General features: G+C 34.1%; 1 protein-coding gene across 2 annotated transcripts in view; it reads right to left on the reverse strand.

The window, feature by feature from the left end:
• Rbm41 (RNA binding motif protein 41) overlaps positions 1-24,799 on the reverse strand; it is a 76,142-nt gene extending 51,343 nt beyond the window's left edge. Inside the window, exons 1-5 of one of the 2 annotated variants that reach the window (XM_046420782.2) lie at positions 24,729-24,799; positions 19,836-19,952; positions 18,860-19,052; positions 18,341-18,545; positions 16,420-16,491 (exon numbers count right to left, since the gene is read on the reverse strand). In XM_046420782.2, the coding sequence (XP_046276738.2) occupies positions 16,420-16,491; positions 18,341-18,545; positions 18,860-19,052; positions 19,836-19,952; positions 24,729-24,787 (646 nt within the window). In that variant the 5' untranslated portion in view covers positions 24,788-24,799. The remainder of the gene's footprint in view (positions 1-16,419; positions 16,492-18,340; positions 18,546-18,859; positions 19,053-19,835; positions 19,953-24,728) is intronic. The other variant, XM_046420783.2, reaches the window with a different exon arrangement.
• Between the last annotated feature and the right edge of the window lie 1,450 nt (positions 24,800-26,249).

Raw genomic sequence — 26,249 nt, forward strand, 5'->3', positions numbered from 1 at the left:
AGGAGGATCACAAGTTCAAGGCCAGCCTCAGCAGTGAGACCCTGTCTCAATATGAAAAATAAAATGGGCTAGGGATGTGGCTCAGTGGTAAAACACACCTGGGTTCAATATCCATTACCAAAAATAAATAGAAAAATACAAATTAAAATATTTTAAACTGAACAAAAGTGAAAACAACATATCAAAATTCAGGAATGCATCTAAAAAAACATGCTCAGAGAGAAATTTATAGTTTCTATATAGTACTTATGTCATAAAAGAAAAATGTTTTCAAATTCATAACCTGAGCTTCTCAGTTTTCCAAGAAAAAAGAACAAACTGAATACAAAGCAAGCAAGAAAGAAAAATAAATAATTAGGGTATAAATCAATATGAGAGAATACAGAGAAAAATCAATGAAATCAAACACTGGTTTTTTGAAAAGTTTAGCCAAATTGCAAAATAAAATAACCAAGAAAATAAGCAGAAAGACAAGAATGACTAAAATCAATAATTAAAGAGGATGCATCACTACAAACCCTTCAGAAATGAAAAATGGTTATGTAGAGATATTATGAATACCTTTAAGCCAAAAAATTAGAAAACTTACATGAATGGAGAAATTCATAGAAAGATACAAATTATCAAAGCAGACTGAACAAAGAGAACAGCTGAATAAACCTATAACAAAAAAAGAGTTTGACTCAGTAATCAACACAAACTACCCACAAAGAAACACCCAGGTCCAGATGGCTTCTTTGGTGAAGTTTATCAAATATTTAAAGAACTTATACCAATCCTATACAAACACTTTCAGGAACAGAGGATGAGGGAATACTTTCCAATTCATTCTATTAGTATTACACTGATTCTAAAACTAAACAAAGGTACCAGAATAAAACCATAGACTAATATTCTTCACGAAAATTGAGGCAAAAATACTAAAAATAAAATATTACCAAAACTAATCTAACAACAATATATTAAATGAATTATACACATATAAGTGGTGTTTATGCAATAAATGCAAGAGTGATATAAAATCTAAAAATCAATTAATATATCATATTGACAGATTAAAACTTTAAACAACATGATCACCATAGTAAGTGCAGAAAAGCCTTAAACAAAACCCTGTAGTCATTTATAATAAAATATAATCAACCTTAATTAACTATCAATAGAAAGAATGTCTTTGAAATGCCTATGGTAGGCTGAATAATGGTAGTTCAGAAAGTCCACATCCTAATCCTTGGAATCTTTGAAAATATAAATTACATAGCAAAAAGGAAGCTGTAGATATGATTAAGTTAAGGCTATTGATTAGGATTCATCCTGGATTTAGCAGGTGAGGCAAATATAATGATGAGACTGCTTATAAGAAGGAATGAGGAAGGTTAGAGATAGGAGATGTGACTGTAGATATTGGAGTAATAAGAGAAAGGAACCACAAGTCAAGGAGTGCCAGTGGCTTCTAGAAGCTGGAAAAAGCTCACCTAGAATATCTACAGTATCTACAAGTAATGTTGTTCCCTTTCAACATCTTGATAGTAGGACTTTTGATCTCTAGACTTATAAGAAATAAGCATTGATTTAAGCCCTGAAATTTATGGTAATTTGTTATAGTACCCACAGGAAAGCAATATGCTGCCAAAGAGCATGTTCAGAAAACCTAGAGCTAAACTTACACCTCATTATTAAAAGTAGAATGCTTTCCCTCTAAGACTGCGAATAAGGCAAGGATGTTAGGTTGAACTACTTCTATTTAACATTAGATTAAAGGTTTTGGCAGTACAAGGATGGGGAAAAGGCTTCCAGATCAGAAAGAAAGAAGTAAAACTTTTTCATAGGAAACATAATTATCTATGTAGAAAATCCTAAGGTAGCCATGACAAGACCATTTCAACTAACAGAAGAGTTTAGACATGGGCTCAAGATCAATACACTAAAAAATTGTATTTCTATATATTTGCATGCAAAAATCTGAAAGTGAAATAAGAAAACAATTCTGTTCACTAGTCACACTCAAGATGAATACATAAAAATCAACTGTAGTCCTATATAATTACATGCAAAATAAGAAAAATGAAATAAGAAAACAATTATATTCACTAGAGTATTAAAATGAATAAAATACTTAGTATTTCTAAGCAAACTAAATAAGTTTAAACAAAATAAGCATAGGATTATTAAATGCAAAGCTATAAAACAATGCTGAAATAAACTGTAGAAGATCTAAATAAAGGAAGAGACATTCCATGTTCATGGATTAAAATAATTTCTCATTAAAAATGACAATTTTCCTCAAATTGAATTTACACATTCAATTCAACGCCCATTAAAGTCTGGCAGGCTTTTTTGTAGAAAAATCAAGTTCCATCTAAAATTTGCATGGAAAATGAAAGACCTAGAATAGAAAAAGTGTTTATTTTATTTTTTACTTTATCTTATCTTATTTTATTTTATGGTAGTGGGGATGAACCCAGGGGTGCTCTATCACTGAGCTACATTCCCAGTCCTTTTTATTTTGACACAGGGCCTCGTTTGCTTGTTGGTTTGAATTTGTAGCCCTCCTGCCTTAGTCTCTTGAGTCACTGGGACTACAGACATGCCTCACCATAACCAGCAAGAAAAAGCAATTTTGAAAATGAGGACAAAGTTGGAAGAGTTACACTACCTGATTTCCAAACTTACTATAAAGGTAAAGGAACTTAGAGCATAAGGATAGGCATACAGAACAAAGGAACAAAATTGTATGTCTAGGAAAAAAACCTTTACATTTATGACTGATTTTTTTTTTTCCACAAAGGTGTCAAGAAAATTCAATGGGTAAAATGATAGTCTTTACAATGTATAGTGCTGGGACAATTTGAAATCCATATGCAAAAAATAAGAACTCAGACCCTTTACCTCATACACAAAAATTAACTTACATGAATATGGACTTAAATGTAAGTGCTAAGACCACAACTATTCTGGAAGGAAACATAGAATATTTTTCTGACCTGAATTTCAGCAAATTTTTGTTAGATATGACACCAAAAGCTCAAGTCATAACAACAAATTTATAAATGGAACTTCATTAAAATTAAAAATTTTTGTGCTTCCAAAGACTATTAAGAAAATAAAAAGATAAGCTACAGACTGGAAGAAAGCATTGGCAAATTATATACGTTATAAAGGATTTGTAGCTGGGTGTGGTAGTGCACACCTATAATCCCAACAATTTGGGAGGCTGAGCCTGGATCCAAACTTTGAGGCCAGCCTCAGCAATTTTGTGAGGTTTGCAGCTTAATGAGACCCTACCTCAAAAAGTAAATAAACAAATAAAAGGTTTTGGGGATGTGCTCAGTGGTAAACTGTTCCTGGTTTCAATCCCCAGGACAGAAAAAAAATTAATTAATTTCTAAAAAGTGCCTGTAGCAAGGCCTGGTGGCACATGCCTGTAATCCCAGCAGCTCGGGAGGCTGAGGCAGGAAGATTGAGAGTTCAAAGCCAGCCTCAGCAACAGTGAGGCACTAAGCAACTCATTGAGACCCTGTCTCTAAATTTAAAAATAACACAAAATAGGGCTGGGGATGTGGCTCAGTGGTCGAGTGCCTTGAGTTCAATCCCTGTTACAAAAAAAAAAAAAAAAAAAAAACCCAAAATGACTTATCAGAATACACAAAAACTTTCACCAGTCAATAGAAAGAAAATAAACAATCTGATCAAAAACTGGGCAAAAGTTTGAATAGACATTTCACCAAAGAAGACATATGAATGTCAAATTAGTACATAAAATTCAAGATCATTTGGTTTATTACAGAAACTTTATACCATAATGAGGTGTCAGTATACATATGGAATAAAATGGCTGGAATAAAACGACATGTATTAACAAGTATCAGCAAGGATGCAGAGAAACAGGAAACCTCCTGTATTACTGATAAGAAAGTAAAATGATGCGATCATATTAGAAAACGGTTTGGCAATTCCTCAAAAGTTACAGATAGTTATTATATGCACCAAAAATTCTACTTGTTCAAGAGAAATGAAAACATGTCTACAAAAAAGATATACACTAATGTTCATAGTAGCAGTATTCATTATAGCCAAAAATTAGAAACAATTCAAATGTGATCAAGTTGTGAAGAGTAATAAACATGTGGGGAATCTATACACTAAAAACAAGTGATAAAAAGGGACAAATTGCAAATACATATTTGAACATGGATAAAACTCTACCTAAAAGAAGTCAGATTCAAAAGACAACATATTCTAAGACTGCACTTAAGATGAAATATATAGAAAAGACAAATTTATAAATACAGAGTCTTGGGGTATACATGACAATAAGTTTATTACAAATAAGCTCAAGGGAATTTGTGGGGGTAAGGAAATATCCTAAAAAGGGATTGTGTTGATGACAGCAAAATTCTATAAACTTTGGGGCTGGGATTGTGGCTCAGTGGTAGAGCGCTTGCCTCGCACCTGTGAGACACTGGGTTTGATCCTCAGCACCACATAAAAATAAAATAAATAAAAATAAAAGGTTAAAAAATTCTATAAACTTAATAAAAATCACTGAATTGAATAGTTAACAGATGAATTTCATCATATGTAAATTATATACTCACAGCTATTTTAAAACAAATTATTTAGTCTCACAAAATGTGAGAAGGAACACAAGTCAAAAAATGTACTTACAGCAAGACACTAAAAAAAATTAAGCTAATAAAAAATGCTGTGCTCACATTTTGAAGATTTGAAGACTCATGTTGATATATTTATGCAAATATATCAACTGACCATAATTGATTTAAGTAGTCAATAGAATCCCAATCAAAATCATGTACATGTATGTGTATGTATGTGTGTGTATGTATATGTGTATATATATATATATATATATATATATATTCAAATAATTTGATAAACTGATTCTAAAATTCATATGGAAAGCTAAAGTATCAAAAGTAGACAAAACACTTGAAGAAAAATATAGAAGAAATTGTTATCCTACTGTATCAGGTATCAAAATATTATATAGCTAGACTGTGTGATATTGATTATAGAACAGCCCAAAATACCAAAGGAACAAAAGACAGAATTCAGAAAAGCAACCAACCATATGTGAACACCTGATCTATGAAAGAGGTACAATAATAGTACTGGAACATTTCTGATATATAGTGTTAGGACAGATTTCTATATTTTTTTACATACAAATGAATAACTTGTATTCATCAAAATATATTATATATAAGACACAGAATGAAAACAGACATTTTTAGCATAACCAACAAAGAGCAAGTGCTCATAATAATAAAGAACTTGTACAAATTTATAAGAACATATACCCAAGATTAGAGAAGAAAGCTGGAGATAGAATATTCAGGATATATAACCCTAAAACGTTCCTAGTTCCCTCTTCCCTATATAGTAACACTTAGGTAAGTGGTAACTGCTGAGATCTGTCTTATTCTAGGTCTTTTGGAGCTGAGCTATATATAGTTTTGATACAAGCCTAAAGTAATCTGAACCAAGAATACATCTGGACATGGATACAAACAGATGGAAAGACATTCTGGCAGTAAATAGGCATTTTCACATTTGCTAAATGGGAAAAATAATTGAATAGCCATTTTACAAAGCAGGCTATCCAAATAGTCAATAAATGCATGAGAAAGTGTCCAACATCATTAGTTTTCAAGAAAATGAAATTAAAACCACAAAGAAACCAACAATATAGGCTTAGATTTCTGAAAAATACAAATGCCTTAAAACACAGCAAAACACACACAACACCGGAAACTGTTCTAAAGCAAACTAAATGCAATGTATGATCCCTCATTGTAACCTGGATAAAAGTAAGAAATCTGATTATAAACCATATTATTAGCTAATAGTAGAATAATAGCATTAAATTTCTTAAGAGTGATCATAATACTGTGATTGTATAAGAGAATGTGCTTGTTCTTAGAAATATATAATGGAAGAATTTAGGAATAAAACCTAATTACATCTGACCCTATTTCAAATGCTTTTAACAATTAAAAAGTTACATACACACATATTCAATGTAGAGGAAGAGTGGCAAAGCATATATAGCAAAATGTCAACAGCTGGTGAACAAAGGTTCTCTTAATATTTCTCCACATTTTAAACTTCTCAAAATGAAAGGTTGAGGAAAATAATGCTTGATTAAGGACAAAAAACAGAAGTAACAAACAAATATCAACTATTAATAAAGGGAATAAAGAACACAATGAAATATAAGGAAATACTGATCAAACTGGAATCTGAAAGTACCCAGTGTAGACAAAGTTATTGGGTAACCTGAACCTTCCTGCATGATTGATGGGATGTTAACTTGGGGAAATCCCTTCAGAAAGTAGTTAATATCTAATGAAGTTGAAGATATGCAAAATTATATATACCCTGAGAAGCTTCTGCATATAAGTCCCAGAATTCCTGTACAAGTAGGATCATAGTAACAGGACTGATACTTATAGTATGCCCCAAATGGGAACAACCAAATGTTCAACTACAATAGAATAGAAAAATAAATTATAATATATATAATTATATTATATAATTATAATACCAAACTTCAATAAAAATGAACTATAGCAACACATAGCAATATAGATGAATCTCACAATTAGACAAGGAAGACCCAATAGAATATGCTGATATAATGCTTAAACACAGGCAAAACTAAATACTGCCTAGCGCTGGATATGTAGGTCATAAAAACCTGAAAAAAGGTAGGGAAAATATTATCATAAGTCAAAAGATTGGTTATATCCAATGGGAAGAGGGCTGTGATTATGGAGGGGAACATAGGGCCCTTTAGAATATCAGTAATATCCTATTTCTTGATCTAACTGAACATATGTTTTAATCACACTTTAGTATGATCTCTATCATTATTTTTTAAAAATATGGTTTCTAAAAAAGTGAACGAGAGGTGATAAAGTGGCAACAAATTAATGTACTTGGATGACTAGCATCCTCCCAAAATTCTTGTCTACCCAGAACCTCAGAATTACACCTTACTTGGAAATGAGATATAATTATTTAAGATAAAGTCACAGGCTAGGCACATTGGTGCAAACCTATAATCCCAGTGATCTGGAAGGTACAAGTTTGAGGACGGCCTTGGCAACTTAGGGAGGCCCTAAGCAACTTAGCAAGACTCTGCTCAAAATAAAAAATAAAAAGGGTTGGAGATATAGCTCAGTGGTAAAGCATCCCTGAATTCAATCTCTAGTACAAAAAACAAACAAACAAACAAACAGATAAAGTCACAGTAGATTAGAGTGGGCCCTATGTCCAATGACTGGCATTCTTATAAAAAAGCCATGTAAAGACACAGAGACATAATTACACAGAGAAAATGGCATGTGTGATGGAAGCAGTGCTTAGTGTGATGCACCTACAAGACAAGTATTGCCAGCAAACACCAGAAGTTAGGAAAGAGGCATGGAACAGATTCTCCTTTATAGCCTCCAGCAGGAACTAACCTTGCCAACATCTTAATTTTATACTTCTAGTTTCCATAAGTATGAGAGAAAAAAATTCTGCTGTTTTATGCCACCCAGTTTGTGGTGTTTTGTTATGGCAGCCCTAGCAATCTAATATGTTGTTTGGTACTGGGAAATGGAATGTTGCTGCAACATAAAAATGTGGAATTGGCTTTGGAATTGAGTACTGGGTAAGGCTAGAAAAATTCTGAGGTTTGTGAAAGTAAAAGTCCACATTTAAAGGCAATTCTGGTAGGGATCAAGAAGGAAATGAACAGCATAGGACAGAAAGCATCTTTCCATGTGTGCATGTGTGTGTAATCATGAATAAAATACTGCTAGAAATATGAATATTAAAGGTGTTTCTGGTGAGATCTTAGAAGGAAATGATGACATGTTAAGATGCTGGATGAATGGCAATTTTTATTATACAGTGGTAGAAACTCGGCTAACTAATTTCTGCTGTTGGGTTAAAAAAATTAACTTTTAAGTGATAGACTTGTATATTTGTCAAGGATATTTCTTAAGGAAAGCATGGAAAATGCAGGTTGGTTTCTCCTTGATGCTTAAAATAATAAGAGAAAGAGGTAAATTGAAAAAGGAACTGTTAAAGGAAAAAAAAAAAAAAGCACTTGACGATATGAAAAATCCTAAGACTACCCAGACAAAATGTTCTGGAAAAGGAGCCAAGGTTGTGGCTGGACAAACTTTCACTGAAGAGATTAGGAATATGGTTTATGGATCCAATCAATCATCACAGCAGAAGCCAGGAACAGAGATAAGGTTATACAGGAAGGATCTATAAAGAACCTTCATGTAATGTTGTAGATGTCTTGACATGCGTGAAATTGACAAAGATTTTGATAATTTTAGATAATTTAGTGCCAGCCTGGTGTGAAAAAGAGAGATATAGAACAAAATAAAGGATAACTCCAAATGTAAAGCTACAGGTGCAGAGGCTGGAGAGGGTGGGATTGTGGCTGCACTACTGGGCTAAGAGGGCAGGCCCAGAGGATAGAGCATTGAGCTTAGAGTATTACATCTGGATCTTGAAAACTAATGGAATTTGTATTTCTGGACTACAAACTTGCTCAATAACCCCTTTATTCCTTCCCTCTTAACCTTTCAGAATGGGGATGTCCATCCTATGCTTGTCCCACCATTATATATTAGAAGCAGAAAACTTGCTTTCTAGTTTCACTGGTGGCTGGGTAGAAACAATCATATCCACAGCCTCACAAATACTTAATTTAGGTGATTTAGGTAATTAGACTTGGGGCTTTTTGACTTGATATTTAAATGAGATCTAGCACTTAGACTTGATGCTGGAATGGGTTAATGGGGATGTTGTAAAAGGGTGAATACATTTTGCATGTGTCCAGATGGATATGAACTGTTTGAGCCCAGCTGGCAGACTGATCTGGGTTGAATAGTATACCTCCAAAATTCATGTCCACCCGGAGACTTAGTCTGTGACTTTATTTGGAAATAGGTTCTTTGCACATGTAGTTAAATTAAGATGAGGTAATACTGGATAAAGGTAGGCTCTAAATTCAATGACCAGTGTCTTTATAAAAGGTCATGTGAAGACAAAGGCAGACACACAAGGAGAATGTCATTTGATGACTGAGGCAGAGATTAGAATGCATCTACATGCCAAAGAACACCAAGGATTGCTGGCAAGTACCAAAAGCTAGAAGAGGCAAGGAAGAATACACTCCTAGAATCTGCAGAGAAAACACAGGCCTATTAACACCTTTATTTCAGACTTCTAGCACTCAGACTTACAGAGAGAACTTTTTATTTATTATTATTCTAAGCTACCTGATTTGTGGTAATTTATTACAGCAGCCCTGAGAATTAAATACAGTGATTATGCAAAAATCTTCCAAAAATTGTTATAGAGGACAAATTATTGATATATATAACAATATGAACGAGTCCTAAAAACATTAAGTTGAAGTAAAGCTTCTACAAAGAATACATACTGTATTGTTCCAGTTATAAGAAGTTCTAGAATAGGTAAAACTAACTATAGTGGAAAAATACCAAAACACTAGCTGCTTCTAGGAGGGCAGAATGGGAAAACTTTCTGGTGCAATGAAGATCTTTCATATGTTGACAGAAGTTAGGGTACACACATGCAGCAGTATGTTAAGATGGTCTGATGGCGGTATACATGTGTTTTCAATTCCATGTTCAGTGATGACACATACTAACTATCAGCTTGAAATGTACTGTGGCAGGAATATCTACACCAAAGGAAATTGGCAAACGAAACATATTAGGGTCTTTTTTTTTTTTTTACCAACATATCACATACAGATTTATAGATCACTAGTCATCAAATGAAGACTTAAGATTTGTCCATTTAATTACATGCAAATTTCATAACATAAGAAAATTATAAATAAATATTTAGGTAACATTATACATACTGAAGTATTTGTGGGCCATGAAATTATATGCACTTTTTTTTTTGCAATACTGGAGACTGAACACAAGGAAACTCTACCACTGGGCTATATACCAGGCCTTTTTAAATTTTTTAAAAATTTGAGACAGGGTCTCAAAATTCTCAGCCTTGGCTTTAATTTGCAAGCTTCCTGCCTCAGCCTCCCAAAAGGCTAGAATTTCAGATGTGTGCTGACATCAGCAAATTTTAAAAACTACATTTATGAAGTAAAATTTGATTTATAGATGGATAGAGGTATGGATTAGATATGTCATAGGGAAAATAATATTGATGGTATAATCTAGATGGTAATATAATGGGTGTTGGTGATAAAATTATTTCAACTTTTTCATATGTTTTAAAATTTTCATTTTAAAATTTACATATAAACATATGTACTTAAGCCTATCTTTCTTCTGACTTGACCTTTTACACTTCATTTTTTAAACAAACTGCTATTTATTATGGTATATAGTGTGAAGAGAAAAATCTACATATATGGTTTGCTCAAGCACCTAAGCAGTTGAAGGATATTTTTCATTTTTTATCATGTTTAGATAGCTTATGGTAGGAGTATATATTCCACAGAAACTGGCAAATGATACAATGATCATGTTAAAGATATGTCAAGAGCTTTGTAATGTTTTGAACAACCAATAAAAAAATTAAATTAAAAAAAAGTCTTGAAGGAAAAGAAGCAGGACTGACTGAGGTTCCTTGGTGATAAGAGGGATAAGATTCAGCAATAAGGTATAAAAATTAGCTTGAAGCAGTGAGGACTTCCCTAGCTCTGAGTTGAGTGGGAAGAAAGGGAAAGATAGGATGCAGAAGTTATCAGAGAACTGAGCAGGGACTGGATGAAATTTCTTGCTGCTTTGAAACTGGACAGAATGCTACAGTTTAAAAATAATGAAATAGGATAATAAAGAATAATGAAGATCTAAAATAGTACTGTATTGATAAGGAATGAAAGAGAGCTGACAGGGTCTAGAAGTTAGCCTGCCAAACAAGAGAGAAGTTTCTAGACAATATCAGAGATGAGGAACTTGTAAAGGCACTGAAGAACAAAGTTATATGATTTTTCTCTAGTAGAGCTCAGAAGGTATGGTGCAACAACAAAGAAGGTAATTGGTTGCATTGATTCAGGGCTGAAATTTTTCTAGGTAATGATACAGTCAAGGAAGGACAATGATTCATTGGTAAGAATGTGGTTAAATCATAGACAATGGAATCTAAGAAAGATTAGAAAGGAAGAGGAAGCAAGTTGGGGTTGACATATTGGGAGAAAATAAAAAGACTCAAGGAACTGGAGATTTTAACAGCATTTAATAGAGGGTATATGGGGGTAAGAGAATTATGAGACCCAGAAGGATAAGAAAAATAATGTGGTCTGAAAGTATATGCTAGAATATATTTCAGAAGTATATTTCTAGAGAAACATATCTTGTTTTTCTCCTGAGTTGAAGTTAGAAAATGAGACACTATAATTTGAAAAAAAAAGTCTGTTTTAAGATATATTAAAGCCAGATTTAATAAACCAATAAATCTTTTCAAATTACATATGCAAGTGCTGTGGTCAAGATGTAATAAGATCATGAATTTGTCTTGGCATGGTCACTTAAAAACTGATGCTGAAAAGTCACTTATCCTCCTTTGAAGTTCAAATTTTTAGTCTGTAAAATGGGTATAATACTGCCAATATCTCATGGGGTTGTTGTAAAGTTAAACACATTAATTTGGAGTTATGCTTAGAACAAGGACTGGCATGAATATTAGCTATTAGGACTGCTGTTTCTGGGCATGTTAAAATATAAATACTTCACCCTATCTCTCCCACTGAATAGACTAATAAAACATGGAGAGAATGTTTGATATGTTTGAAGACTGTAAAAAGTTAAAAAGTAGCAGGTAGAAAGAATAAAAGTCCAGAATTTGAAATAAAGAACTTACATCCAGACATGGCACAATCAAATTGCTGAAAATAAAGAGAAAGAAAAACAACTTAAAAGCCTTATACTCTTGGTTAATTGATTTTACATGAAGGTGTCAAGACAATTCAAAGGAAAAGGATAGCATTTTCATATAAAAGTACTAGGACAATTTTATACATATATATGCATACATGTATAATATATATGTATGTGTATATATATACTCTATACACACATATGTATATACACACATAATTTTTTTTTAGTTGTTGATAGACCTTTATTTGTTTATACCCGGTGCTAAGAATCAAACCCAGTGCCTCACAAATGCCAGGCAAGTGCACTACTGCTGAGCCATAGCCCCAGCCCCAACATAATTTTATACACAGAAAAATTATATGTAGAGAGAACTTAATGTAACCCTAACCTACATTATATGCAAAAAATTAATTTAAAATGGTTCATAAGGGCTGGGGTTGTGGCTCAGTGGTAGAGGGCTTGCCTAGCATGTGTGAGGCACTGGGGATTGATCCTCAGTACCACATAAATAAAATAAGGTTATTGTGTCCATCTACAACTAAAAACATTTTTAAAATGGTTCATAGACATAAATGTATGAGCTAAAACTATAATCTTTCAGAACACATGAAAAACATCTGTGCGACCCTAGGATTGAAAGAATCTTCATTACAAAACCAAAACAGAAGCCATAAAAAATTAATAAGTTAGGCTACGTTCAAATCACAAACTTCAGATGCCAGTAAGAGAGATAATGTCACTGAAAATAGAGGATGGAATAGGGACCATGACAATTTCCTACAAAAAAGCAATCAGAAAACTGGCAAAACCTGTCAGAAACAACTTTAATAAGAGAAGTGGAAGAGCAGACATCCTTGTCTCATTTCTGCTCTTCAGAGGGGAATTATTTTTCACCTGTATTTATATTAAATATTAACACACAAATATGACCAATTAATTTCTGAAAAAAATGCAAAGATAGGTAAATAGAGAAAGAATACTCATTTTAACAATTGGTACTGAAACAAATGGACAATGATAGGCAAATAAGTGAATTTTATAAAAACCTCACATGTAAAATATTAAATCAAAATGGACTATACATCTAAATGTAAAATGTAGAACTATAAAAATGTTAGAAGAAAACATAGAGAAAGGTCTTTTTCATAAACAGGTATGAGGCAGAGTTCTTAACATGCATACACATCCGTACCCACCCACACATACAGCATGATCCATGAAAGAAACTACAAACTAGATTTTATAAGAGTTAAAAAAATTTGCTCTGAGGTAGAAAACTTATACACTGAAAACGAAAATGTTGCTGAAAGAAATTAGAAGATGCAAATAATAAAAAAAATCCCATGTTAATCTATTGAAGACTTGATACAGTTAAGATATTTATACTAACCCAAATTATTCACACTTTCATACCTCCTACCAAAATTTCAATGACCCTTTTTTTATTACAATAATATAAAATCTACCCTAAAGTTCTTATGGAATCTTAAGGGAACCTCAAACAGACAAAATAATGTTGAAAAAGAAAAAATAAAATTGGCAGTTACATTCTTCCTGATTTCAAAACTTACTACTAAGCAACAGTAATTAAAATAGTGTGGTACTGGCATAACAAAGAAATATATTCCAGTGGAATAGAGATCCCAGATATAAACTCTCATACATATAGTCAAATGATTTTTGAACAGGGTGTCAAGATCATTCAGTGTGAAAAGAATAGTCTTTTCAAAAAATGTTACTGTGAAAACAAGATATGGACAAGAAAAAATTAAGTTGGATACTTACATTATACCCAAAGAACAAAAAACCTTGAAATGAATCAAAGACCTAAGTAAAATAGCTAAAAGTGTGGAAGCTCAGAAAATAACACATAGTGAAAGTTTCATGATATTGGATTTGCCAATAATTTCTTATATGTAACACCAAAAGCACAGACAACAAAAGAAAAATAGATGAATTGGACTTCATCAAAATTTAAAACTTTGTGCATCAAGGAATACCATTGACAGAGTAAAAAGGCAACCCAAGAAGCAGGGAAAAGTATTTGCAAATCATATATCTGATAAGGAATTAGTAACTAGAATATAGATAGAACTCCTATAACTTCATCAACAAATGAAGAAGTAATTCATTTAAAATCAACCAAGAGACTTGAACATACATTTATTCAAAGAAGATACACAGTTGGCTAAAGAGTATATGGAAAGATGCTCAACAGTATGAATCATTAGGAAAGTGAAAACCAAAACCACAATGAGATACCACTTCATGCCCATTAACTATTATCCAAAAAGGAAAACAGAAAATAACAAGTCATATTAGTGATGGTGAAGAGAAATGGAAACCCTTGTGCATTGCTGGTAGGAATGTAAAGTGTCACAATGTCTATTGAAAATGATATGATGGTCCCTCAAAAAATAAATGTAGAATTACCATATAATCCTGTAATTACACTTCCGAGTATATATAAAAAAGAAAGGAAGCCAGTCATGATGGTACATGCCTGTAATCCCAGCAACTTGGGAGGCTGAGGCCAGAGGATCCCAAATTCAGAGTCAGCCTCAGCAATTTGGTGAGGTCCTTTGTCAAAATAAAAAAAAAAATAAATAAATAAATAAAAAGAGCTGTGGATGTGGCTCATCCCCAGGTACAAAAAAACAGTAAATACTCAAACATGTATAATGATGTTCATAGAAGCATTATTCACAATAGCTAAAACATGGAAGTAACCTAAGTGCCACTCACAATTAAAGAGATTTCTAAAAAGTGGTACATACATACAATGGAATTTTCTTCAGCCTTAAAAAGGAAGGAAATTCTGACACATGCTACAACATAAAAAAAACAAAACAAAACCTTGAAGACTTATTCTAAGTAAAGTAACCCAGTCACAAAGGACAAATACTATGTGCTTCTACTTATATGAGGTACCGAAATTAGTCAAATTCATAGCGACAGAAAGTAGAATGGTGGTTGCCTGAAACTGGGGAAGGGGAAAATAAGGAAGGTAGTATTTAATGAGTACAGAGTTAAAAAGTTCTGGAGATAAATGGTAGTGATAGTTACAGAAAAATGGGAATATATTTAATACCACAGAACTATACACTTAAAAATGGTTAAAATTGTAAACTTTGTTACATATATTTTTATCACAGTAAGAACAAAAATTCATTCTATAAAAGACACTGTTAAGAGAATGAGAAAGCAAGCTATAGACTGGGAGAAAATATAAATCACATATCCAATAGAAGACTGCTTAGAATATACAAAGAACTCTCAAAAGTCACGAGGAAGAAAATAAACAACCTAATGACAAAATGGCCAAAGATTCAAACAGATACATTAGCAAATGGGATATAAATATGGCAAATAAGCACATGAAAAGATATTCAACAACATTAGCCATTAAGAAGATGCAACTTAAAACAACAATGAGATACCACTTCACACCTCTCAGAACAACTAAAATAAATACTGACAATACCAAGTGCTGACAAAGATGTAGAGCAACCAGAACTCTCATACATTGTTGGTGGGAATGCAAAATGGTACAGCCACTCTAGAGAATGGTTTGGCAATTTCATATAAAGTTAAATGTACACTTACCATATGACCCAGTAATCCCACTTCTAGATATTTACCTTAGAGAAATAAAAACTTATGTTCACACAAAAACCTGTACAAAAGTGTTTATATCAGTATTATTCATAACCAGCATACCTGGAAACAACCCAAACTCACTTCAATGGGTGAATGGACAAAGAAACTTTGGAATATTCAGACAGTGAAATATGATTCCACAAAATGAATGAACTGTTAATACATACAACAACTTGAATGAGTCTCAAAGATATTATGCTTAGTGAAAGAAGCCAGTCTCACAGTTACACATTACATGATTTCATTTATGTGACAGTCTCTAAAAGATACACCTAAAGCGATGGAGAACAGATCAGTGATTGCCAGGAATTATGGGTGGGGGTTGGGAGTGACTAGAAAGAAATAGTATGAGGTAGTTTTTCATTGTGATGGAGCTGTTCTCTCTCCTAACTTTGGTGGTGGTTACATGAATCTACATGATTAACAATTCATAGAACTATACACCAAAAAAGCCCCATGCAATTTTATTGCAAATTCATTTCAAAAACAAAATATTAAATATTATATCATCATCATCATCATCAATATTCATACTTTACTAATTAATAAAATATTAAAAATTATTTGTGAAATGGGATCTAAAAATCAGTAAGGTCAATTTATGTCTGCTATAATAACTTAAAGGTATAGAGATTAAAACAGCACTAAATGTAAAAGTTTCACAACTTCTACTAATTCTTCTCTTTAATATTTCATATAAGGATAATATGTTCTCTCTGGATCATTGTTACATACTGATCATTGTTATATACTGAATATGGAATTAAATAGGTGTTCAACTTAGAAGTCTGGGACCCTAGGTTACATTCCTAAATCTAACACTATAAGAAAACTCTCGACTTGCCTTTTGTGCCTAATTTTATCTTCCTCTTCATTGAGGTCATGTACTTGTCTGCACTTGGCTTTTTGTGGTATGCTGTGAAGGTTTAAAGCAAGGAGTTTCAAAGATAGAAAACAGAACAGATTCATAAATCCCCCCCCAACCCCCACCCAAATCCAGGTACTGCTCTAAGTGATTTACATGTATTACCTCACTTAATCCTAACAACCCTGTGATATAACTACTATTAATATTCTCACTTTACTGATGAAGAAACTGAAGCCTACAGAGGTAACTTGCCTAGCATCTCATAGCTAATAAGTGGGGGAGCCAGGATTTTCCCAGGCAGTTTGCCTCCAGAGCCTATGTTTATAATCAGTATGCCATAATCTCTCTCCACAAAACGCAACTGTTCATTTTTCATTCCTTCCTTCATCACTGCTCTGCCATGTCTACAGTCTATCTAACATAGCATTTAATCATTCTCATGATTTTAACATGACTGAAGCAGAAACGATTCCCAATTCTACATATCTACTTCTGACCTCTTTCCTGAGTTTTACTGCTTTATTTCTGTCTCCTTGATATCTGCAAGCAATGATCCTGCCATTCTCAAAATTTCAACACATTTAAGTCAAATTCATCATCTTTCCTCAAAATTTCCCCATAAAAGCATTCTTGGTTTTGACAATTGTTAAGTCACACAGCCTTGAAACATCTGGGTTATCTTTGACATATTCCCTTCCATTGACCTTCTTCCTTCATCTTTAGTCAATAAGGTCTATCAATGTAATGTATCTTATAATTAAATCTACCTGTCTTTCCAATTCCACTGTCACCAATCTAGTCCAAATCTTCATGTTTCAAAGATTACAATCCCTCCTAACCATTCTCTCTGCTTCTAGTACTTCCTTATCAAGTCCTAATTTTCTGGCTACCATGTGGCTTTTAACATTTTACTCCTGACTTGAAAACTTCTAACTATATTCAGATTAGCTAAAAATAAAATCTATATAGCTATAAACTACCAACCAAATAAAGCCCCATATTATTAGTTATATTTCCAACTTTGCCTCTTATAACTCTCCCAGTCAATAGTGCTCACATCAACTTCTGCAAATGTCATTCCTTCTCCTTTCTAAATAGGTAGTATTAAAAAAATTGAATCTTACCTCCTCTGAAAGGCATTCTTCATTCACAGCAATAAAACTCTCAACTCCCATAGCACTTAGCAACTGTATCTTGCATTTTTACTAAATGGTATACATTTATATTTCCAACCAGATTGTACTTGGCACAAGGTCAAGAATTATTTCTTAAGTTTCTGTGCACCTCCCACAGTGCCTAGTAAAATCAATCCATTAAACTAATTCTGATTAATACACACACATATATATATGTATAATGTTAATTTATATTTCAGCCTAACTACCCTACCTAGCCTTGCCTCACTTTTCTGTGTCATTTCAGCCTAACTACCCTACCTAGCCTTGCCTCACTTTTCTGTGTCATCCCTTGTCATTCCCTGCCACTTCCTGTACCCTTGCCACACTGAACTTTTCATTGTTCCCCAGACATACCAGGTCCCTTCAACAATCCTGTTCCTATTCACTATCTTGTAACGCTCTTTCCCCTTTACCTGAAAAATGCCTGTTGATCCATCAAGACAGTACAAGTGCCAACTTCTGACTCCCCCACCTGGACTTAGGTGCTCTATTTTCTGTGTTTCCTCAGAATTTGATTCAAGTCTATATAATAATTTCCTAATTTCCATGTTGTCATGCAACTAACTGCAGATATTTGTCTCTTTCATGGGACCATACATTCAAGAGTAGTAATAGCCTGTCTTTCCCCTACTCCCTTCACTAATTCTTTATATCTAATGACTCATGTTAAATCTTTCTGTCAGTGAAAGAATATATATAAGTCAGTGAAGCTCACATACCTTGATAATAAAGAGCCTTAAGAAAGGAGTGACGATCAGCTCCCTGAAATAAAGACTTTTCTATTTCCATTTCTCGCCGAGTCAGCTGTTTGCTCTTTGAAAATCTCTGTGGCAGGCGAAGAATACGCTGACGCTCAGAGATCCTTTCTTCAATATCTTGAAGACGGTTCTGTATTGCTTCAGGAGTTGCCCTCAGCCTTGTCCTCTGAAACGAGGGAAATGAAATGACAAATCATAGAGGACACACCTGAAAGTAATGATCTGGTGCTTCAAGTAAGAAAAAGATGATCAGGACACAGAAATTGAAAGTGTTTATTTAAAGTGTTAGCTAAGAAGTTAAAAAAAACAAAACAAAAAAAAAACAAAACCAGGTCCTCTTTCACCAATGTCCCTATCCTAAAAAACAAAGAAGATTCAGACACAAAGCTCAGTTTTGTGGAACTAAAAATGCAAAACTCCCCAATGCCAAAATGAACAGATCCTGCTTTTTATTCTCATGAAAAACAATAACCCACTTACCTTTTCACCTGAAACATGGCTCTTCCAGATTAAGATTTCTGTTTCATTGAGTCCTAGTTCCCTGAGAGAAGCAGTTTCTTGGTCCTTTTCATGTAGTGTCTGGAACTGGGACAAAGTCATAGTTCCAGCTGCTTCCTTTCCAAAAGGTTTGTACATAGTACCAGGGGCAAAGCTCTCTTTCTTAGAGACACATCTGCAAAGCAAGAAAAAAAGGGAGTAAGATCATCTTCAGGCTACCACAATTCACAGGAATTGTACCATTATAAGAGTCACAATAAAAGTCATTGGCAATTTCTCACATTCTGTTACTAGCGTGAAGCACAACTGCAACAAAATGGAACTCCATCAACAGTCCCTTCATCCAGAACTAATCAATGACTAAATTAATGAACATTTACTGAGTCCTTCTATGTATCAGATGTGTGCTGTGTACTGAGGATTTAATAGCAAAAAAAAAAAAAGAGAGAGAGAGAGAGAAAGAGAGAGAGAGAGAGAGAGACAAAGAGATGAAAATAGCTCCTGTTTTGTGAAAGAATACTGATAGGAAAATAAAGAGGCAATGACAGTATCGAGATATAAATGCTATGGTGGAAGAAATACAGGGTGTAGGAGGGCATAGAAAAGGTACTGGCTCAGACTTGGTGGATATGGAAGCTTCCTTCAGGAAGAAAAAGATTAATTTTGATTAATACACACACACACATATATATATATATATATATATATATACATATATATATGTATATATATATATATATATGTGTGTGTGTGTCTGTATATGTGTGTGTGTGTGTGTATATATATATATATATATATATATATATATACATATACATATACATTTATTGATGCATAGAAGTCTGCTAAAGAAAGTGGGAGAGAAAAAGTGCAGTGTTCCCTTCAGGCTTTAAGAGGGGTCTGTCACTTTGAAGTGAGGGTCTAGGATACTCTACCTGTTTAGAAAATCAATACTTACTCTTCAATGGAGACAGAAGTATCAAGTTGATGTTGAAGGAGGCTTTTCAGCTGCCTCTCCCCTTCTGTTTCCAGTTCCTCCAGGACATGCTCATCACTCTTCACACAGCTGTTTACCCTGGAGGAGACATACCAATACATACAGAAAAAAGAAGAGATAGGGAATTGAATATATATTCTATACCTATATTACCTATCATTAATTAGTGACTCCATTTGTTCAGAAACTTCTTTAATCATCCATTGTACTTCATCATTCATTCTACAAACATTTACTAAATACCTACTCACACAGAAGGCATTGTGCTAGGTATTAATGTAACTCAAAGATATTGATAACAGTATCTAGCATCAAGAAGCTTATAATCTAGTTAGGAAGAAGAAATATATGTTTGTGTTGTGTGCATGTGCCTGAGGGAACAGAAAAAATATGAATTAATAATGATATAGAGCACAGTATGTCAAATTATTAAGAGATCATAGAAGATTAGTTGGAAGCTAGGGTGGTAAGTGAAATCTTCAGAAAGGTATTTTTAAAGTGGCATTTGAAATACTGGTTGTAATGAAAAGGATAACTAGAAAACAAGTGTGAAGAGACAGAAATACATACTGGAGGATAACTGGAATTTCAATTTAAATTTCAGTTTGTACTGTGAATGACCTTACATAAACCAACTAAACAGCCTGGACATTAATGTGTAGGCATTAAAAAGTAATTTATCAGGCAATTAGGTGACATAATGCAAGCAATGGTTTAGGAAGATGAATGTGGTTATAATATGCCATATACATTAGAAGGAAAGAAACCTGAAGAAATAATTAACCATTGAAGTATGAGGTGATGAAGACCCAAAACAAAGTGATAATAGTAGAAATGAAATAGAATGGTTAGATGAGAGAGGCCTTTGAAGCAGGGAAGGGTAAGGATGTCAAAGATAATCCCCAAAATTCAAACCATGTTACAAACACAATGACGGTATCAATGAAGAAAAGAAGGTCCAGATGGAGTCAATGGCTTGGGGAAATATTATTGCAATCATGTTGAGTCAACTATCTATTATAATTCAAACACCAGCAATGAAGTATCAGGAATGCTCTGAATACACTGAGGTATAGGTAACAGCATAAGTGATTGGCTGAAAGAAAGGTTTCATAGAGGAGATTCTAAGGTTGAACATGGAAATCTGGAGTCATCTGTGTGGAGAAGATGAGCTATGAGAGAAGATGTCTAAAGGAGAAAGTTTAAAAATAAATATAAAGAGGATCATAATATTTTATAGCCTAGGCATCACTATGCAGACATCTAGATAATGACTAACATGAGCTAACTAACCTTAAATATGTGAAAGCTCTTATTAGAATGTAAAAATATAATAGGACTATTTAAGCATGCAACAATTGATTATAAAAAACTGAACACAAAAAGTGAGTTAAGTCCATGAGGAAAATATATTTTAAAATTTTAAGTGTCTTTCTTATAAAATCGCCCTTTCCTAGTAAAGATATAATAAGATCTAGGGAAAAACCCTATAATTATAAGCAAAATCCAAGAAAGACTTGGCCCTATTTTGGAAAATTCTAAAATATTTTTAGATACAACACTTTTAAAAAAAATCCTTTAAAATCACATAGAAATAGAAAAAGCAATCATGAAATTCATCTGGAAAAATAAGAGACCCAGAATAGGTAAAGCAATCCTTAGCAGGAAGAGTGAAGCAGGTGGCATCACTATACCAGACCTTAAACTATACTACAGAGCAACAGTAACAAAAACAGCATGGTATTGACACCAAAACAGACTGGTAGACCAGTGGTACAAAATAGAGGACACAGAGACTAACCCACAAAATTACAATTATCTTATATTAGACAAAGGAGCCAAAAACATGCATTGGAGAAAAGAGAGTCTCTTCAACAAATGGTGCTGGGAAAACTGGAAATCTATATGCAACAAAATGAAATTAAATCCCTATCTCTTACCATGCACAAAACTCAACTCAAAATGGATCAAGGACCTAGGAATAAAACCAGAGACTCTTCATCTAATAGAAGAAAAACTAGGCCCTAATCTTCATCATGTGGGATTAGGCCCCAACTTCCTTAATAAGACTCCTATAGCGCAAGAATTAAAACCAAGAATCAATAAATGGGATGGACTCAAACTAAAAAGTTTCTTCTCAGAAAAAAAAAAAAATCTGTGAGGTGAATAGAGAGCCTACATCTGGGGAGCAAATTTTTACTCCTCACACATCAGATAGAACACTAATCTTTAGGGTATATAAAGAACTCAAAAAATTAAACACCAAAAAACCAATAACCTAATCACTAAATGGGCCAAGGACCTGAACAGACACTTCTCAGAAGAAGATTTACAATCAATCAACAAATATATGAAAAAAATGCTCATCATCTCTAGCAATTAGAGAAATGCAAATCAAAACTACTCCAAGACTTCATCTCACTCCAGTCAGAATGGCAGCTATTAAGAAGATAAACAACAATAAGTGTTGGTGAGGATGTGGGGGGAAAAGGCACACTCATACATTGCTGATGAGACTGCAAATTGGTGCAGCCAATATGGAGAGAAGTATGGTGATTCCTTGGAAAACTGGGAATGGAATCACCTTTTGACACAGCTATCCCTCTCCTCAGTCTATACCCAAAGGGCTTAAAAACAGCATACTACATGGACACAGCCACATCAATGTTTATAGCAGCACAACTCACAGTAGCTAAACTGTGGAACCAACCTAGATGCCCTCCAGTAGATGAATGGATAAAAAAAAGTGGCATATATACACAATGGAATAGTACTCAGCAATAAAAGAGAATAAAATCATGGCATTTGCAGGTAAATGAATGGATCTGGAGAAGATAATGCTAAGTGAAGTTAGCCAATTCCCAAAAAACAAATGCTGAATGTTTTCTCTGATATAAGGTGACTGACTCATAGTAGGGGAAGGAGGGGTAGCATGGGAGGAACAGATGAACTCTAGACAGGGCAGAGGGGTGGGAGGGGAAGAGAGGGGACAGGGGGTTAGCAATGATGGTGGAATGTGATGGACATTATCCAAAGTACATGTATGAAGACATGAATTTGGGTGAACATCCTTTATATACAGAGATAAGAAAAATTTTGCTCTATATGTGTAATAATAATTGTAATGCATTCCACTGTTGTGAATTTAAAAAATAAAATCAATTAAAAAATCACAATTTTTGTTGATTATTTAGAATTCCCAAAGTTCTTGCTAAGTTTAAAGGTCTTTTTTTCAAATGAATAAATCATAGCTAAATATATCAACACACATGAATCTCAAAAAGAAATGTTGAGTTAAAATAAACAAGTCACAGAAAAAATTCATACAATATGTGTCCATTTGTGTAAAGTTGAAAATGGGTAAAAACTATGAAAATTGCAGTTGTGCTTCAGGCTAGTAACAAAATGTGAGAAATTGCCAATGACTTTTATTGTAACTCATAATGGTACAATTCCTGTGAATTGTGGTAGCCTGAAGATGATCTTACTCCCTTTTTTTCTTGTTTTGCAGATGTGTCTCTAAGAAAGAGAGCTTTGCCCCTGGTACTATGTACAAACTGTTTAGGGCTAAATTCATATGTGAAAAATCTTTAAAAACAACAACAAGGGAATAAATTAATATAACATTCTGGATATCAGTCATCTCATGGGGGAAGAAAGAATGAGAGCAGAAAAAATCAGGAAGGGGACACAAAGAACTTCTAAGGTACTAATAATATCCTATTTCTTAAACTGGTAGTTGATACAAGCCTTTATGGTTATTCTTTAAATAAATAAACATTATTTTGCACGTATGAGATATATCATTGAATAATTTAAAAGACAGGGAAAATGAGAACCAGTTTCTTCAAAGATGCAAGGAAATTCCAGCTATTCGGGGAGGCTGAGGCAGAATGATTCCAAGTTCCAGTCCAGCCTCAGCAATTTAGCCAGACCATGTCTGGAAATAAAATTAGAAGGGCTGGGGATGTAGCTCAGTGACAGAGTGCTTGCCTAGCATGCTCAAGGCCCTAGCTTCAAACCCCAGTAAAACACACACAAACACCCCCCCCCACACACACACACATAATAATAATAATAATAATAATAATAATAATAATAAATATTTTAAAAAAAGAAAAAGGAACCGAGGGTGCAGAAGAACTATTCCTGCATGATCACTCTTGCAGAGTCAATATCAAAGTAATTTAATGAGGATCCTTTTAAAAGTCTTTGTTCTGTCAAAATAATGAGGCACAGGTTCTCAACAATGACCACCAAGGTTCATTTACTGAAGAACCAGTAGGGGGAACTGAGCGCAGCAATGCCTTTCTTTTCCTATAACACATCCAGCCCATTTGGGCTTTCCTTTCAAATTTGGAGAAAGAAAGTATCAATCTCTTACTGTAACCTTTGAAAATGCTACTTGGTTTCAGCAAGTATCCTTCAACACCCAGACAGTGCAAATAAATGCATCCACCCTGAGCACCCCTGGGCTCATGAGGCTGAGGTATGGCGGGCCAGGGAGGAGCCGCCTTGGGTATCCCTGGCGCTGAGAATTGTCACCCAGCACCCTTTTGCCTGGGTGGGTCTGTCTGAAACAGAAAGTATCCGCAGCACCCAGCCAGCTCTTGGGGCCTAAGCCGGGAAGGCATTCCTACCGAAACCACCCTGGTCGCCGACCTTCCCGAACTTCGCCCAGCTGACCCAACCAGCCCTTCTTCCCTCCTCCCTTCACCTTTGTCTTCCCGTTCACACTACACCGCTTCCCAAAATTGTGACACAAAGTAACAAAAGCCATTTTCAAAGCAAAAAAAAAAAAAAAAAAAAAAAAAGGAGCTCCGCTTGTCTCTGGCAACTCCGACAAGCCCTTACCTCTTCATGTTTCCACAGGCCTTTATTACTAACTTGGACAAATAGGTCAGGGACCTCATGTCCCAGAACTCTGCGCGGCAGACTCGAAGGGGATTGTGGTGGAGCGTGGGCCTCTGGGAGTTGTAGTAGCACAGAGCCTTATAGAAATGGAGACAGAAAGTAGGTTTCCAGTGACTGGTCTATTTAAGTTAAAGATAACACCCCAAATATACATCTCATAAACCTGGGAGTCAGCTAGGACTTCTTGACTCTTTCAACGTTACTTTTTTTTTTTTTTGGTACCGGGGATTGAACCCAGGGGTGTTTAACCACTGAGCCACATCCCCAGCTCTTTTGTTTTGAGACAGGGTCTCTAAATTGACTAGGGCCTTGCAAAATTCCTGACGCTGGCCTTGAATTTGTCATCCTCTTGCCTCAACCTCTCAAGCCACTGGGATCATAGGCTTCCACCACCATGGCTGGCAACACTGCTTCCCTTTCAAGGTTTTATATGGCCTACCTCTGTTTCCAACGAACCTTCTAGTCAATCCTCTGTATTGTAACCATGAAGGTAAAGTCTGAAAAAATTGCTTGCATTAATTATCCTCTTGTATTTGTAAGAGGGAATTCTAAGTTCTCTCAATTTGAAGTCAGAAATTGTGTATTCAAGCTCTTGAATGATTTATTGGTAATTATTATGAATCAAGAAAGAGGTGGTTAAAAGCATGGACTCTTAGTCCCCAAAAGGAAATGTACATCCTTAAGTATGTGAAAAGCAAGGATTGGGGAACGTGATGGTCATCATTATACAAAATATATGTATGAAGATTTGAATTTTGTGTCAACATACCTTATATACAAAGAGATATGAAAAATTGTGGTATATATGTGTATTAAGAATTGCAATGCAAAAAAGGAATATATATATATAATATATATATATATAATGGCATAATTTTGGCGTAAACATACTTTATATACAAAGTTACGAAAAATTGTGCTGTAAATGGGTAATAATGAGTGTAAGGCATTCCATTATTATCATGTACGTAAAAAAAAGATATTTACTTACAAGTGAGATGGAAATTTCAAACTATACTATTAGTAATCCCCCAAACTATCAAGGTCATCATCAAAAACAAGGAAAGTCTGAGAGTCTGTCACAGCCACGAGAAACCCAGGGAGACATGATTAACTAAATGTAATGTGGTGTCCTGGATAAGATCCTGGAAGAAAAAGATAACACTAGAGGGCTGGGGTTGTGGCTTAGCGGTAGAGCGCTTACCTAGTACGTGCGAGGCCCTGGGTTCGATCCTCAGCATAACATAAAAGTAAATAAACAAAATTAAGGTATTGTGTACAACTAAAAAGTAAATATTAAAAAAGAGAACACTAGATAAAAACTAAGTTGATGTAAATAAACTATGCACTCTATTAATAAGTTTCTGTAGTAGTGACAAATGTACCAAAGTTACGTAAGATGTTAACATTAAGGGCAACTGAGTGGAGGCATATGGAACACTGTAATATGTCTTTTATGCA

The sequence above is a fragment of the Marmota monax genome, unplaced genomic scaffold (genome assembly GCF_021218885.2).
Source record: "Marmota monax isolate L192 unplaced genomic scaffold, Marmota_monax_Labrador192_F-V1.1 WCK01_AAM20220418_F8-fsc00050, whole genome shotgun sequence".
NCBI lineage: Eukaryota > Metazoa > Chordata > Mammalia > Rodentia > Sciuridae > Marmota > Marmota monax.